The 15633-nt window shown below is 38.6% G+C and overlaps 2 protein-coding genes across 2 annotated transcripts in view; one reads left to right on the top strand and one right to left on the bottom strand.

Annotated features, from left to right (window-relative positions):
• Positions 1-1469, bottom strand: part of med27 (mediator complex subunit 27) — a 47871-nt gene extending 46402 nt beyond the window's left edge. The window contains exons 1-2 of the mRNA XM_079638091.1: positions 1256-1469; positions 470-614 (exon numbers count right to left, since the gene is read on the bottom strand). Of these exons, the coding sequence (XP_079494217.1) occupies positions 470-614; positions 1256-1458 (348 nt within the window). The 5' untranslated portion in view covers positions 1459-1469. The remainder of the gene's footprint in view (positions 1-469; positions 615-1255) is intronic.
• Positions 1470-2951: 1482 nt separating this feature from the next.
• Positions 2952-15633, top strand: part of ntng2a (netrin g2a) — a 62875-nt gene continuing 50193 nt past the window's right edge. Inside the window, exons 1-3 of the mRNA XM_079636518.1 lie at positions 2952-3716; positions 4800-5376; positions 12581-13224. Coding sequence (XP_079492644.1) covers positions 5140-5376; positions 12581-13224 — 881 coding nt within the window. The 5' untranslated portion in view covers positions 2952-3716; positions 4800-5139. The remainder of the gene's footprint in view (positions 3717-4799; positions 5377-12580; positions 13225-15633) is intronic.

The following is a 15633-nucleotide window of genomic DNA, read 5'->3' as shown; positions in this document are numbered from 1 at the left end:
GACCAAATTTGGGTCGATAATGACAACATTAAAAATGAACATATATCGGCCGATACCGATATTGTGGCCGATATATTGTGCATCCCTAATTTTTTGTCTCGTATAAAAAAATCTTTAAAGTACGGAGCCCCTAAAGGGACATGGTAAAGGAAAAAATATGAGATAGAAGAAAAATTATGTCAATGCTTTTGCGTTCTCTCGCAAATGTTTTGCTTTACGCCGATGAACTTTGCATTCGCTCACAAAGAGCTCAACAGGTTTTTGCGAGTAAACGCAAAGTTTCTCTGTGGATTTATGAGAATGCAAAAGCTTTGATTTGTTATTTTTCCACCACCATGACCCTTTAGGAGCTCCGTATTAAATCCATCCCTTTAGCCATGATTACATTCACATTATAAAACAGCTTCTTGTACAGGTTGCATATAAAGACAATAATGCTAGGTGAATTAGCAAAATGCTGACCACTTACTTTATTGGACCATTTGTAAGCCTGGAGCAGCTGGCTGTACAGAGGGGTTTTGTCCTGTACAGGGTCTAAACTGAGCAGTCCACTGTTGTGTAAGGGGTGACTCTCTGACGGCCTGCCAACCAAAGTGCTCAGACGCTCCAATTCACTGTAGAAGCAACAGTCATTCTGTTAGTTATGGTTGATATTTTAACACATGCACATACACAAACAAACCACTCCCACTCCACTCATGAATACTTTTTAAGTGTGCATGTATGTATCTATATGTGTGTATTTCTGTGTGTGCATAATGCATATACAATATATATATGTGTGTGTGTGTGTGTGTGTGTGTGTGTGTGTGTATGTGTATATGTGTACATGCATACAGAGAGAGAGAGAGAGAGAGAGAGAGAGAGAGAGAGAGAGAGAGAGAGAGAGAGAGAGAGAGAGAGAGAGAGAGAGAGAGAGGTTTTTCTAAATGATGACACCTTTTTAAATTATTGTTCCTAAAGCCTAGCTGTTTTGGCTTCAGCAACCATAATTAAAAAGATTTCACGGTAACCATAATTACCCCCCAAACAGTTTCTACAATAATTGTTACATCAGCAGAATAATAATGGAAACATTATGGAATGGAAGATTAAAATATTCTGGTTACTTGCTTTTCATGCTGACAGCAATGGACTGGGTAGTAACGTTACCACCAAGTTACCATGGTTTATTACAACAACAATAGCATTTACTGTGTTAATACCGTTACAAGGGATAGTGAACAGGGTTAGTGAATTCTGTCAGACAACTCACTTTAAATCGCGATTCACTGACTGTAAATTATCTTGGAATTCCGTTATAAAGACTTTCTCCCGCCCTTCAAGGGTCTCCTTATTCTTCATCCCATCTTTAAGAGAATCGAACACCCTGGTTACACTCGATCGAAGAGCCTGGATGGCATTAATCGCTTGAGAAAAAGCTTCTAAATTCACTCCAACATTCATAACGTCCGCCATCACTTCTCCCTCTGAGAACACTGGCGCTCGAGTGACGTCACTGCTGTTGAAAGGGATGATGGGATTTGTAGTTTCTTTGATTTACAGGATCTTAATTTTGCAAAGTGGTTGGGAAAAGTATTTTTAAAAAATCTATTTAAACTAAACTAATATCTCAGCTTATAAGCACATACATCATTATTTCTGATGATCATTGCTTCAGTTTACTCTTTTTAGGGAAAGTATCATGCCGTGCATGGACAGCTCCATCAGATGACACAAACAGCCTTCAACCATTTTTAAAGCAATAAATGCCTCTTAAGTAAGGTTATTTGTGAAACCATATTACCTGCAATCATGTTGCTCATTCTGGCGTGTTCGTAAACTATTTATTTATTTATGAATGTATAGTTTGTTTGTTTGTACTTATAATGTTTATTGTCAGGGTTTAAAATCTTAATTATTTAGTAAATTGCAAAAATTCAAACTTCATATAAATAACACTTTAAATATAACAGCTCATATAACATTTTGTTTGCCTCCTGGGATTAATGTCCAACATTTTCTGAGGATAAAACACCTCTTTTCACAGACTATTTATTAAAGTAATAAAATAAATATTATTTCATTTTGTTTTCACCAAAATGCCAAGAAAGTTACTGTAGCATATGAAACTTTCAGAATCTTATTTAGGCCTATTTATTTATTTACTTATTTATCATGGCTGCCCTCGACTAAAGATTTTCTGGTCGAGTAGCCTATATAAGCGATTAGTCGACTAATTGCGTGTTTAATAGCATAATAAGCCATAAATCATAATAACAAGCCATAATCGCATGTATATTACATAGCCTAATCAGCGCTGAAACGCACAGCTTGCCACAGTGCACAGCAAACGTATAGGCTAATGATGAGTGTGTCGTGAAAAAAAAAACAGAATGAGACTGTCTAAACATTATAATAATTTATTGATAATGTTTTCTGTGTTTTTGGCTGCAGAGATTAAGTCACTAATATGCTGACTCATCATCTCAGCATAGGCTTTAGTGGACACGCCTTGCTGCCGTGCATGTTTCAAGGATAGATTATTTTATGAAATAATAGATTATGAAATTAACTGTAAAGACCCTACAGTTTGCATTACTCTTATCTGTATGACTAAAAATGACAGATTATTTTAAGTTTAAGTAAATGCAAGTGATGGCGCCGGTGCCTGTCAGCGCGTGCTCTCCACACAAACACTTACAAGCGGACTTGTACAATTGTTACATTTGCATGTTTTAAGTGATAGCTATAGCCTATTTGAGGCCAATGAATGATAGCCGAATGTTTGGCTTTCCTGCCGGTAACGATGTGTCCATCACAGACTGCGTGACTTCACCACTTCCTGTGGAGTTTTTTTTGTTATGTTTTTTCGTTGCGAGTCGCGACTAACTAATAATGACATTTGGTCGACCAAACCACTAGTCGACTAAAAATTAGTCGACAATTAGGGGGCAGCCCTGTTATTTATTGATTTATTTATTCATTCATATAGCCTACAGACATGCATAAATAGGCTACATACAAGTTACCACAGTTTTACGGCATTATTATAATTTGACCGAAGCTATGGTATATTCTGTAATGCTTCTGTGTATGAATTGTGAGGAGGAGATGTGAATCCTCAGCCTCTGATCTGTCTCTTTAAGCGGGGCGGACTGCCTCATCTGCTGCCGGGACGGTTCCGCTCTTCAAGCCCGTAGATAAACTTCTGTTCCACACTAGTTAGACTAGACAAGGCAGGCAGTTTGCAGTGGCCAAAAGTATTTTCATCGAGGTTTGCAAAAGACTAATGAAAGTCAGATATTGCAATGCGCAAACAGATAGGCTAGCTGGAGTAGATTAGGCAGAGTGAATGGAGCAGGAGCGGGGATGGGAATGGGAATGGGAGGTGTACAGCTACTCTGAAGTCTGTCCTTGAGCGCACAGGACAGAGACATCAATGAAGGCAGGGACAGGAAGACAAACTTTAAATGCACGTTTTCAAGCAATACATGGTTCGCTTCGGAGCAGTCTGGATGTAGGGCATCTATCTAGAATGCTTTCCAACAAACTACGCGGCAGCCGAAGAAAGCACGAAGGGGAAAGCGTTTGCTGTGATCTACGGAGAGGAGTTACGTGTGCATGTGTTTCTCATCCATCTCAAGTGATATGGCAGGGAACTGACTGAGAGAGAGAGAGTTTATACAGAAGAAATTCATCTGGGTACAGTAATGGTGCTGATATCTGGAGCCAGGGTAAGTTTACTCAAGTGTGTTTCTTAATTAGTCTGAAATATTTTGGCAATTGAACACGCTGAATCTTTTAAAAGCGCTCAGATTATGATCAGCTTTTCAGGGGATGCTCTTTGATGAATTCAAGTAACTTAAGCTCAACAAAAATAGGTTATACAAATCCCTGATGTTTATTTTAAGTGCTTTTAACTAAACTTGTTTGCTCAGTTTCTGATTTTTTTTATAAGATATTTATTTCTTTAGTTAGTTAGCCCTATTTACATTTCTAATTTCCTTGATATTTACGTATTATTTTTTAGATAAATACAATACATGTGTTTAATATTCGCGCGCATTTCATGTCACGTCATAATAGAATTGATTAATTCGCATTCTTTTGCACCATGTCCTGTTCAGATGACCTACTTAACCGTTTAAATTATTTAAAAAGATTGCAATTGCAATGTGCGAAGTGTAAAAGTTAAGAAAAGATGGGCACATGGAGTGGCAGGTTCTCGAAACACATCTTTGAAAGTTCTGCTGTATAAAAAAAATCATAGCTAAATAATTTTGAGGTGGAAAAACTGTTAGGCTTTAGCCTAATTCTGGTTGCCAGAATTGTATCGTAAAAATAGTGACGGATTTTAGTTTTAGTTGTAATGGTGTCAGTTTACTTTACAGTTCCTGACTGAATATGCCAGATTAAATCACATAATGTCAATATACCAACCTAGATGGGTTATTAAAATCGGGTTGTTTGAATAAAATGTTCTGATAAACACAAAATAAGGCCATGATGACTTTAAACTAATCATAACCAACATCTCAATCAACTGTGACCAGTATAATAATACAAAACCCCGTCAGAAAAACACATGATGTCAAAATAAACCTTAAAAACATTTACTTTTAAAAAACAATGGTTTTAATACCATTTTGTTATAAAAAAAATATTATCATAACATATACATATTGCCTTGTAAAATATTTATTTTCTCCATAAACTAATGCAAAAGCATGCATTGTATTTTAAAATATTTTACTGCATAACTGTTTTTTTTTACTGTAGCATATGTTTTTTTAAATATTTTTTTTTCTTTTTCCTAGGCAAACCATCAGAAATGAAACAGCTAATCTCATCACACTTGAATCTCAGATTGGACACCAGACATCTTATGATTGTACACAAACCACTAAATGCTTTTTATGTCTCTGAACTGAAGTGACATCCACCCCTGAACAGGAAGTCAGTTGCCACGTATAGAAACTGAAGTTTGAATTTTGAGAATGACACAACAGATCTGATAATTACACATTTTACAAAGTCGCACCCAGGTTTCCACGGAGGACCAGACATTGCCCTTTTGCAAGACATCGCCACCATGATGGATTTAGGAAATTTCACAATCTAAATAATTTCCATGCTGATACTCCTTGCCTTTCTTTCATGCCCATGGACCCATCCAGTGCCATGCTCTCACAGGCGCTCCTGCTCTTACAGTGCATTATCCTGACTCTCGGCCAGTACGATATCTGCAAGTCGCTGGTCAGCACAGACGATGGACCAACATGGGAATATTACGCTTGCCAGCCCAAACCCACGTCCATGAAGGAGTACATGCAGATTCGAGTGGAGCCTCCCGATATCACATGTGGGAACCCACCGGAAAGGTTCTGCACTCTGGTGAGTTTGGACTGGATCACTTTTGGCTCTGCCGCTTTGTCAGTTACATCCATTCTACAGGAACAGCTTGTTTTTGCATGCAAATATAGTTTCCAATCATGTTTATTTATGATAGTCTAAGTTTTTATAGCAAAGCACTTTTAAATCGAAAGAAAATACATCCTATAGCATATACAGTACATGTACATGTATATAAATGAAGGTGACTTGACTTGACTACATGCCTGTGTAAAAATGTTATTATTGTGATTAACTGCCAATGGATATTGAGGATATGGGTTTGCTTATCAAACCCTGTTAAAGGGATATTTACTCACCTTTATGTCATTCCAAACCTGTGAAGACAATAGAAGGTTTTCTAAAGAATATTGAAAACAAAAACAGCTTTGGTTCCCATTGAATTCCATTATATTTTTTTGACCATACAATGGAAATGAATGGGAACCGAAATAGTGGTCACCAACTTTCTTCAAAAATATCTTCTTTCATGTTCAGCAGTCATACAGGTTTGGAAGGACTTTAGCGTGAGTAAATGACAGAATTGTCCTTTTTGGGTGGACTGTTGCTTTAAGAAGGCAATAATCAGACATAAAAATAGTTTGGCTCTGTTTATTTTTGGAAAGAAAGGATAAAAGAAAGTAAAGAAATCAAAAACATTACAGTGAGATCTGACGCAAGAATACTAAAACGTCTCCAAGTAACCCTGATATGTCTTCTTCACACAGATTATACAGTAATCTGCAACATGTGGCCGTTAACAATGTGTTTGTTCAGAGAGTCAACAAAGCCCGAGTGGATGTGTAAATGTGCCTACACAGCTGTTCTTCGGTGTAGTTTCAGTGTAGCACGAGACAGCAGCCACCGCAGGATTATCTGTGTAAATCAACTCCGGTTTAGCACCGAGCGTGAGGGCGCAAACAATCTGCGTCTTTCCAGGGCACATCTGGTGACCGATCGACATTCTGGGTTACTCTGCGACATACTTGAGAAGAGAGATTAGGGCAGTCCCAATCATGAAAATATTATTCATTTACAATCAGTGTTTTAAGGGGTGAACTGAAGGCCCTCTGTCAGGTTGGTATATGAGTGTAGCCAAAGTTAATCTCCATCAGAGATGCTTTGGGAGTTTAGCCAGACGCTTGATTGCACAATAATCGGATAGAGGATTTGTCCAGCTGGACTGACACTATGCATGGGGCCCGGAGACGGAGAGCTGCTTCTGACGGGGTGCTAATTCACACATTTAGAGTGTGTGGATAAAAGACAGGATGCCGTTGAGAGAGAGAGAGAGAGAGAGAGAGAGAGAGAGAGAAGGGGGGGGGGGTTAGACATTGCACATTCTATGACATCATTCTCTCACCATATACCGTTCGGCTCACACAGTGACAACGGCTGGGTAGCTGGACTGTGAAGAGAGTAGGAATTCAGTAGCCAAATCGATTTTTCAAGAATCAAATTTATTACAAAGGCATTGTGATTCACAAGTCTTTTATTTGTGGTGATGGATTTAGTTGTCAATAGTAAAATGTAGTTGAAACTCAGGTTCTCAAACTCAGTTTAAAAAGAAACACAGTTTTTATATATTTTTTAAAGTTTGCGATTCTTTTGCTGTAACCTGCAATAAGGCTGTAGAAAATGCCAGGGACCACAAATCGTGGTCAAGGGTTTCTCACCGGCTCGCCTGGTGCCGGGGTCTTTCCAGCTGGAGAGATACCCGTGTCCTGTCAGCAACCCTCGACCTTCAGACTGGGTGGGGTTTTCTCAGAGCAAACGTCTAAATTACTCAAATTAAAAGAATTTCTCAAACATTCAGTGAAATGTTATGTTTGTGGTTGAATATTCACTTATATTTTAATTATTTAGACATTTCGATTGCCAGAAAATATAACTATCTACCAATCTCAAAACATTGAAACATGATGATGCCAGTGATTCCCAGAAAAAATAAAAATGCGAAAATATATAAGCACATTATATTATTATAATAGCATGAATTAAAGTATACTATATATATATTATACAGTATATATCAAATAAGAACTATTACGTGAGTACCAAATCATTAGAATTATTTCTAAAGGATCATGTGACACTGAAGACTGGAGTAATGATGCTGAATATTCAGCTTTGCATCACAGGAATATAATTGCATTCTTAAAATGGTAGTGTTAAATGAATGAATGAATGCGTGCGCGCGCACACACACACACACACACACATACAAAATACACACACACACACACACACATTAACATAAATAAATCTTCAAAGCAGATGTAATCTACACATATTACCTGTTAATATTTCCCAAAAATCACACACACACACGCACACACACACGCACACACACACACACACACACACACACACACACACACACACACACACACACACACACACACACACACACACACACACACACACACACTCTTTAACATAAATAAACCTTCAAAGCAGATGTAATCTACACCAGATATTACCTGTTAATATTTCCCAAAAATCACATTTGGCCACAATTCCTGTAAGTTTCCCATTTTTAATACATTGCACCACATAAAACTTTCTGTCCTCATCTACTATTCATACAATAACCCGACACAAGGGCGTATATTTCGTGCATACTGATTACGGAATATTTTTCCATGTCGACCTGAGACGGCTTACTGAGCAAAAGAAACTGGAGATGAGTTTTAGGAGAAGAGTGTAGTCATGTCCTTCCCTGTCAGCACTTTCTTCTCAGATCGATAAAAGCTGACTGTTCATCCACTGATCAGCCTGCTCTGCATTCAGATGTTGAGCGAGAGAGAGGGAGGGAGGGCTGAGGGGCCAGGCACTTTTAAACTGAGGAGACCTTCTGGCATTCACAAGATCAAACTTGCTCCATGTGAGAATAACTCCAGTGCCTGCAGTCACAGTGTGTTTTGAAGCTGCAGTGTTAAAGAGAACTGATCCACACTTGTTTACCGTTACAACTCCAGGGATTCAATGTAGTGTGAGGCGTCCTTGACAGGAAGTGTCTCGCCTGTGACTCTCAGCAGCTGTAGGTGAACCATCTGTCTGTCTATCTATCTATCTATCTATCTATCTATCTATCTATCTATCTATCTATCTATCTATCTATCTATCTATCTATCTATCTATCTATCTATCTATCTATCTATCTATCTGTCTGTCTGTCTGTCTGTCTGTCTGTCTGTCTGTCTGTCTGTCTGTCTGTCTAAAAACATATATTTTAATTAGTTTCATTAGATTTGTTTAATTTCTGTATGTATAGGCTACAATGATAAAAAATATATAGCATACAAGTAAAGTAAAGTCGTTTTATATAACAAGAATAACATTTATTTAAAAAACAAACAAAAATCAGACTAGTTTAAACGAAAATAAAATTAATAGAATATTAACCATAGCACATAATATTATATAATAGCATGAAATACAATATACAAGATGCCAGGTAGATTTAAGTAAAAAGAAAAAAGTAATATTAAAAAAATATTCTATTTAGAAAATATTATAATTCCATATTAAACCAAAAGAGAACATTTTGCACAATAGCATGAAAGAAAATGTACAGGATGTCGTATATAGAGTAAAATAAAATATGTTGGGGAGGCCTATATTTATTTATTTTTTTGCCAAAATATATCATGAATTCTGGAGAATTCATTTCTTTTACGGCAGAATTCCACAGACTCAAATTCCTAGTTGGTTTATTTGAATTTGCCAGTACAAAACATATATTTGATATAGTGAGTCTGGCACTCTGTTAAGCCAGTTGAAACTGTGTTTACAATCAGCGTTTCTTTTTTTCCTTCACATTGAAAGCGAGTTAATTGATCCACGTAAGCCCTCTAGATTTGGCAACTTCACTTTCTTTGGAGATGCTTTCCGGCTCATTAAAGATTTAGAGGAAATTTCAGTCACTCAGCGCCCACAGGAGATGCCGTTGCATTTTTACTCAGCGCCTTGCTTTTTTTCTTTCCTTCTCTTGCATGATGTTAGCTACTGCTGGAAGCTCTCATTGTATATAGCGCTAGCTAATGAGGGAGAGAGTATAAAGGACGGGGAGGGAGGAAAGATCTCAGCTTAGCTAAGCAGAAAGATGACCCATTGCTGCATACAGTAGACATCTGAACATACTCTGTGATGGTGTGATTTATGTTTGCGTTCATGCTCGTTCAAAGCCTCCATTGTGGATCATCCTCACACATCTTCTTTGAATGAATCTACTCTCTTCAGTCGTACAGCCATATGAGGAATAATCCTATTGGCCTGTTTTAGAAACACATTAACAGCCAAGACTAAATATAGCAGGTAGAGTAACTGCACAGTCTTGCAATGCACCATGGGAAAACAGAAACATTCGGTCCAGGTTTTTTCACTAACCACGTCTGGAAAACATCACAGTTAGACAATGAGTTGTCTGTTTGTCACAGAAAAATCCTGTAGCTGGTTAGTTTTTGTCATTTCTAATGAATTTTCAATGAATCCAAAGCGCATCCTCCCCCATCCTGTACTCCCGAAGGGGACTGAGTTTGTCCCCATGTGTCCACAAGCAATAATCCCCCATCTGCCTGTTTTCATGCCGCCTCAGGTCTTGGGGATTCTTCAAATCACCATGTAGTAATTTGCATTCCTCGTATTTCACTGTTCAATTGTTTCAAAAACAGCATGCATATTTTTGTATTGGTTTAAAAAAATTTTTTTTGAATACATAAAAAAACTATTTCGCCAAATTTAAATACATTTCTCTCAGGATGTGTTCACACTTGGCAGGGTTGGTTCAATTAAAACGAACTCTGGTGCGATTGCTCTGTTAGTGTGGTTCATTAGAATAAGTGCTATCCCAACTCTGGTTCGCACCAAACAAGCGTATGAGACCCACATTTTCTGGTGGTTTCGGACCGCTTCCAAATGAGCTCTGGTGCCGTTCTACTGATATATGAACACAACACAGACCAAAGCCAGGTAAAGGAACCAAACATTTGATGTGAGTGATGGGGAGGGATGTGCAAACCAATCATAAGATCTAAAATGCATTTGAGAGGCACTCCAAATCCATTAAACTTCAGAAACATCACTAAGTTGACTAAATAAGCTAAAAATGGTTTGATAATATATTTGCATATTAAAGCCCTGTTCTGGCACTCTCTGGGACAGTTGAAACTCTTGTGCAAGTCACTTTCTGGCTGGTATAATTAGGCGACTGCATCCCTCTGAAGCTGTTCAGTGCCAGCTGTTATATGACTGGACGTCCGGAGGGAGCTGCCTTCATTGTAATTAACTCACGGCGCAGGAAAAAAAGAGGGCCACCTCTCCAGGTACAAGACTAACGGTCCAGTCACCACGAGCGTAGTAACTGCTCTTCACAGCTTGTGAGTGCTCTTATGAAACTTTGTAACATTTTCTGTTCAAGCCCCATTTTTGTTTACAAAATCTCCTGATTCATGCTGTTTATTTTAAGAACACACATCCATCTTTCTTTCTCGGGCAGCCCATATAAACAGATCCTCAGTGCAAAGTGGGTTCTCCTAGGCGATGTTGAACCATTTATTAAACGTGTAACACAACTGGACTCATACAGACAGGTCGGGATTTCCCATTGAAAGGTGTGCGATGCAAATGAGAAGGTCGAAGTCTGCTAAAGTTGAGGCTAATGTTATCAGATTCTGTGACAATTGTAGCGTCTTCTTTTTCTTATTAAATTGTGTAATTGTTCTGATGATACAGATATGACTCACATGACTTTAAGTAATCACATTAGTTCTTCTGTGCATTCTTCAGTGACATTAGCCAACACGACCACACACGTCTACAAGAGAGACCACCGGAGGAAGGCCAAACCATCGCATTACTCAAACATTCCTCTAAGAGCCTCGCTGCTCTTCAGATGTGACGTGATTCCTGCGAGGATAGCTGGAGGTTTAGTCTAAGAACCACCTGGCGCAACAGTTGGACTGGATTTGTATGATACAGAGAAAGACGGCAGGATTGAGTCAGCGGGGTGAGCTAGGCTAAGGTGCTCCCTGGTTATGGATCAAAGTGCTAAGGTACTCCAGATGGTTGGGACAGGTAGTCTGAATTATTTCTTAATGGAAGCTAATGGTCCATGAAGACGCTTGGCCCGAGAAACGTTCAAGTGTGCCGGCTGTAAAACAATAACTATCCCTGGACATCGATCTGTCGGTTTTAGAGGCTGCAGTGTGTGCTGAGACTTTTAACTCCTCAAATGTTTGTTGTGTGGGATGGTTGTTGCTTACTTACAAGGGAATTAAGGGTTCAAGCGTGACCATATGGCAATCTGTGGTTTAATCCGTACACCTGGTGTGTCACTAGGGCAAAGGTTCAAACCCTGAAATTACAGTAGCGATGCGAAGTCAAGTCACCTTTATTTATATAACACTTGACTTTATACAATACAGATTGTTTCAAAGCAGCTTTACAGTGATAACGGGAAAATGATTTAATGATGCAAACCGAGTTCATTTCAGCTCTAAACGAAAACAGTGTCATTGTTCAGCTGAAGTCAGTTCAGTCAGCAATTCATCAATTATTAAATTTGTTCATTTCATCTGGGAACTTGGAAAGAGGTTTAAATACAGAGAAGTTGATCTTATATACATAATTTTCATATGACGAGCTATAAAACATGCAAACACCCTTTTTAAAAATCGATGATTATATATTTTTGTGCATAAATAATATATATTTATATACACTACGGTGTAGTGACCACATTGGTCAATAAGATTTTTTTTTTTTGAAAAAATAAGTGTCTCATGTTTACCAAAGCTGCAATTATTTGATCAAAAATACAGTAACAATAACATTGAGAAATATTATAACAATTTAAAATAACTATTTTCTATTTTAATATTGTTTAAAATGCAATGTATTCCTCTGAAGCAAATCTAAATTTATGAATCATCTGAATCATTACTCCAGTCTTCAGTGTCACATGATCCTTCAGAAATGATTAGGCTGATTTGCTGCTCAAGAATCCTCTTTTATTATTATCAATGTTGAAAACAGTCATGTGGAAACCGTGATTTTTCTTTAGGGAACTTTTTGGTGGTAGTGTATAAATCACATATATAGTATTGTATATTTTAATCTGTGAAATCTTTATTTAATCTTTATCCTTCCTTAATTTTGTACCACTCTTTATTTGATCTTTTGTTTTTTTTATCTTTGTCTGTAGGAAAACCCATACCTGTGTAGTGACGAATGCGATGCCTCCACTAAAGAACTCGCCCATCCTCCAGAGCTGATGAAAGATCGTGAGCGAACTGGACTCATCACGTACTGGCAGACTGTAACATGGAGTCGATATCCTGAGCCTCTTCTGGCCAACATATCCTTATCCTGGAACAAAAGCCTTGAGTTAACAGGTGACATCCAGATAACCTTTGAGTACGGGCGGCCCACAATAATGGTGCTGGACAAGTCCCTGAACTATGGGCGAACCTGGCAGCCTTACCAGTACTACGCTGATGACTGCTCCGAGGCCTTCGCCATGTCTCCAAAGAGAGTGCAGGATCTGTCGGCAACTAACGTGACCAGAGTCATATGTACCGAGCAATACTCTCGTTGGGTCGGTTCCAAGAATGAGAAGAACGTGCAGTTTGAGGTCCGGGAACGCTTTGCCATATTTGCTGGGACAAAATTGCAAAACATGGACAACTTATACACACGGATGGAGAGTATGAAAGGCCTCCGAGACTTTTTCACCTTCACCAACCTGCGGCTTCGGCTCCTGAAACCGGCGCTCGGAGGAACATACGTACAAAGAGACAACCTGCTCAAGTACTTTTACGCCATCTCCAATATCGACATACCAGCAAGGTAATGATGCACAACACTATGTTAGTCTTACTCATGGATAGTTGTTGCTTTTTTTAATTGTTTCATTTTTTAGGCTTTTTTTTTGTCATTTTATTGAGAGAAAAAGTAGAGATATGACAGGAAATGATGAAAGAAGAGAGAGAGAATGGAATAGGAACACAACACAGGTGAAAATAATATTTTAAAAGTTAAATTTAGTTTTATCATAGTTCAAAGAAATACATTGGACATAATATAATTAAACAGGACCTATTATGGCTTTTTACATTTTCAACTTTCTTTAGTGTGTAATGTTGTACTGTTTGAACATGAAAAAGTTCTGCAAAGTTACAAATCATAAAGTCACTCGAAAAGGGAGCTATTTTCTATATCAGTAAGCACTGTTTATGAACTCCCTGAAACACCCCAATTGTAGTCTTTTTTTCCGGGAATGTACGTCACAATATTCCTCATTTAAATAATTCCCGCCAAAGGCATACACAAAATAAAGGGGGCGAGGTCTGGTTGAGTTGCGTTTCTAGTGTGTTGAAACTCGTGGTTATGGTAAAGGGCGTGACATTTCTGAAACATGTTTGAAGCGGTTGACCAATCACAACACACTGGTCCAGCTGACCAATCAGAGCACATTGCGCTTTTTAGAAGCCTTGGCTTTATATGGCGCTTTTCCACTGCAGTTCCACTAGTACCGCTTCTAAGTGGGTGGCATTTACAGTAGGACTGACTTATAGTTGCGCCACCTACTATCCTACCACGTACTATCACCCGCTCCTCGGCTACCAACGAGAGGAACGTCTGCACCTCGTCTACTGACCACGAATCAGCCATTTCTTTTTTCAAGTTGCGTGTGATGGTCGTTTAAAGCAAGTCCTTTAAAAAAAGTTATGTGAACAAACGATACTACGGTGGCTGTTGCTGCTAGCGGGTTTGGTGTCTTGTTTCGCCAATCCAATGACGCTGGTAGTGACGATTCTCTCTGACCAATCAGTGAGCTGCAGTGTTGTTTACACATCACATTTTAGTATCGGCACGGCACGCTTGGAACCTCAACCGAGGTGGTACTATTTAAGCGAGCTGTACCATGCAGTGGAAAAGTGCCAATAGAAACAGGAACTAAACAGAGCATCATTGACAGACTGGGAAGAGTCGTGCTGCAACAATGTAAAATATGTGAAAAAGAATGTGTCTTTGTATATTTTAAATTAGTATATTACTTAGTATATAATCTTATCATATTTTATACTAGTTGTTCTATGCGTTGAAGTGATCAGCTATGATAAAAATGTCCAGCAGCAAAGGGGGATCAATGCACGGTTCAAACCTCCGGTAATGCAAACCCTCAATCAATACTTATTCTGGTATGTCAGAGAGGAAATTGTTTTAACGGCGACAGGGAATGGGATGGCTTAAGTAGACAAATGGACATGCAGAAAACAGCCTATCAGAGGGCTGACTGATGTTTCAGTGTTTCATAATGAGAGGACCGCCGGAGTGGAAATGTTAAGCTAATACCCAGCGGAAAATCATCCTGGGATATTTTATTCATTCCACAACATTGGGATGCGTTTCAGCAGCATTTGAATAATAAAAATGGCAAGGCCTCCCCGATGGCCTGCCCTGCGAGTACTCGTCTAAATGGAGTCCACGGGGTTGGCGGGTGTTGGGCACGATAATCAGATCAGACTCTACGACCAGTGACACTTCCTGCATCACGGCCCATTTCCCCAGCCATCAAGCATTCGCTAATAATCAGTGCTGATTACACCAAATAGCCTATAATAACATGGGCCAAGAATCCTTAATTGAGGAAGATGAAGTGTTACTTGTTTAAAGCAATTAAACTACGCTGTTAATCAGAGGTGGAAAGTAACGGATTACATTTACTCGCGTTACTGTAATTGAGTAGTTTTTTTGTGTACTTCTACTTTTTTAAGTAGTTTTTTAAATCTGTAATTTTACTTTTACTTAAGTACGTTTTGTTTGAAGTATTGTAATTCGCTCCATTTTAAAATCATATCCGTTACTGAGTAAAAAATAAATAAAATAATAATTTGCAAGAAAAAAATAATCGCGCTCCGGAAACTACTGCATTGATTGAAGGGCGGGAGAACCGTCTATCTATGGGAAGAACAAACGGGCATAAAAGGTGATGCAGACCCAGCTGAAAGTGAAACGCCGTCGAATTCTTATGAAGCGAACCATATGGCCAGTATGTGAATAGGCTACTTTAGATGTAGGAAAAACGCGTGGTTGTCCTCGAGGATAGCTATCCAATGTGCAAAAAGTGTGGACGCAATGTGGCTGCAAAAGGAGGAAACATCGAACACCATCCATCCGTGCAGATAAGGGTATGTCCCGTTTGCAGAGTGAATCCAGTCATGAAAATTCAATTTACATAACGCAGGTGCCACG

The sequence above is a fragment of the Phoxinus phoxinus genome, assembly GCF_949152265.1.
Source record: "Phoxinus phoxinus genome assembly, chromosome: 15".
Taxonomy (NCBI): Eukaryota; Metazoa; Chordata; class Actinopteri; order Cypriniformes; family Leuciscidae; genus Phoxinus; species Phoxinus phoxinus.
The sequence above is the reverse complement of the archived record's forward strand: the minus strand, read 5'-3'. Positions and strand labels throughout refer to the sequence as shown.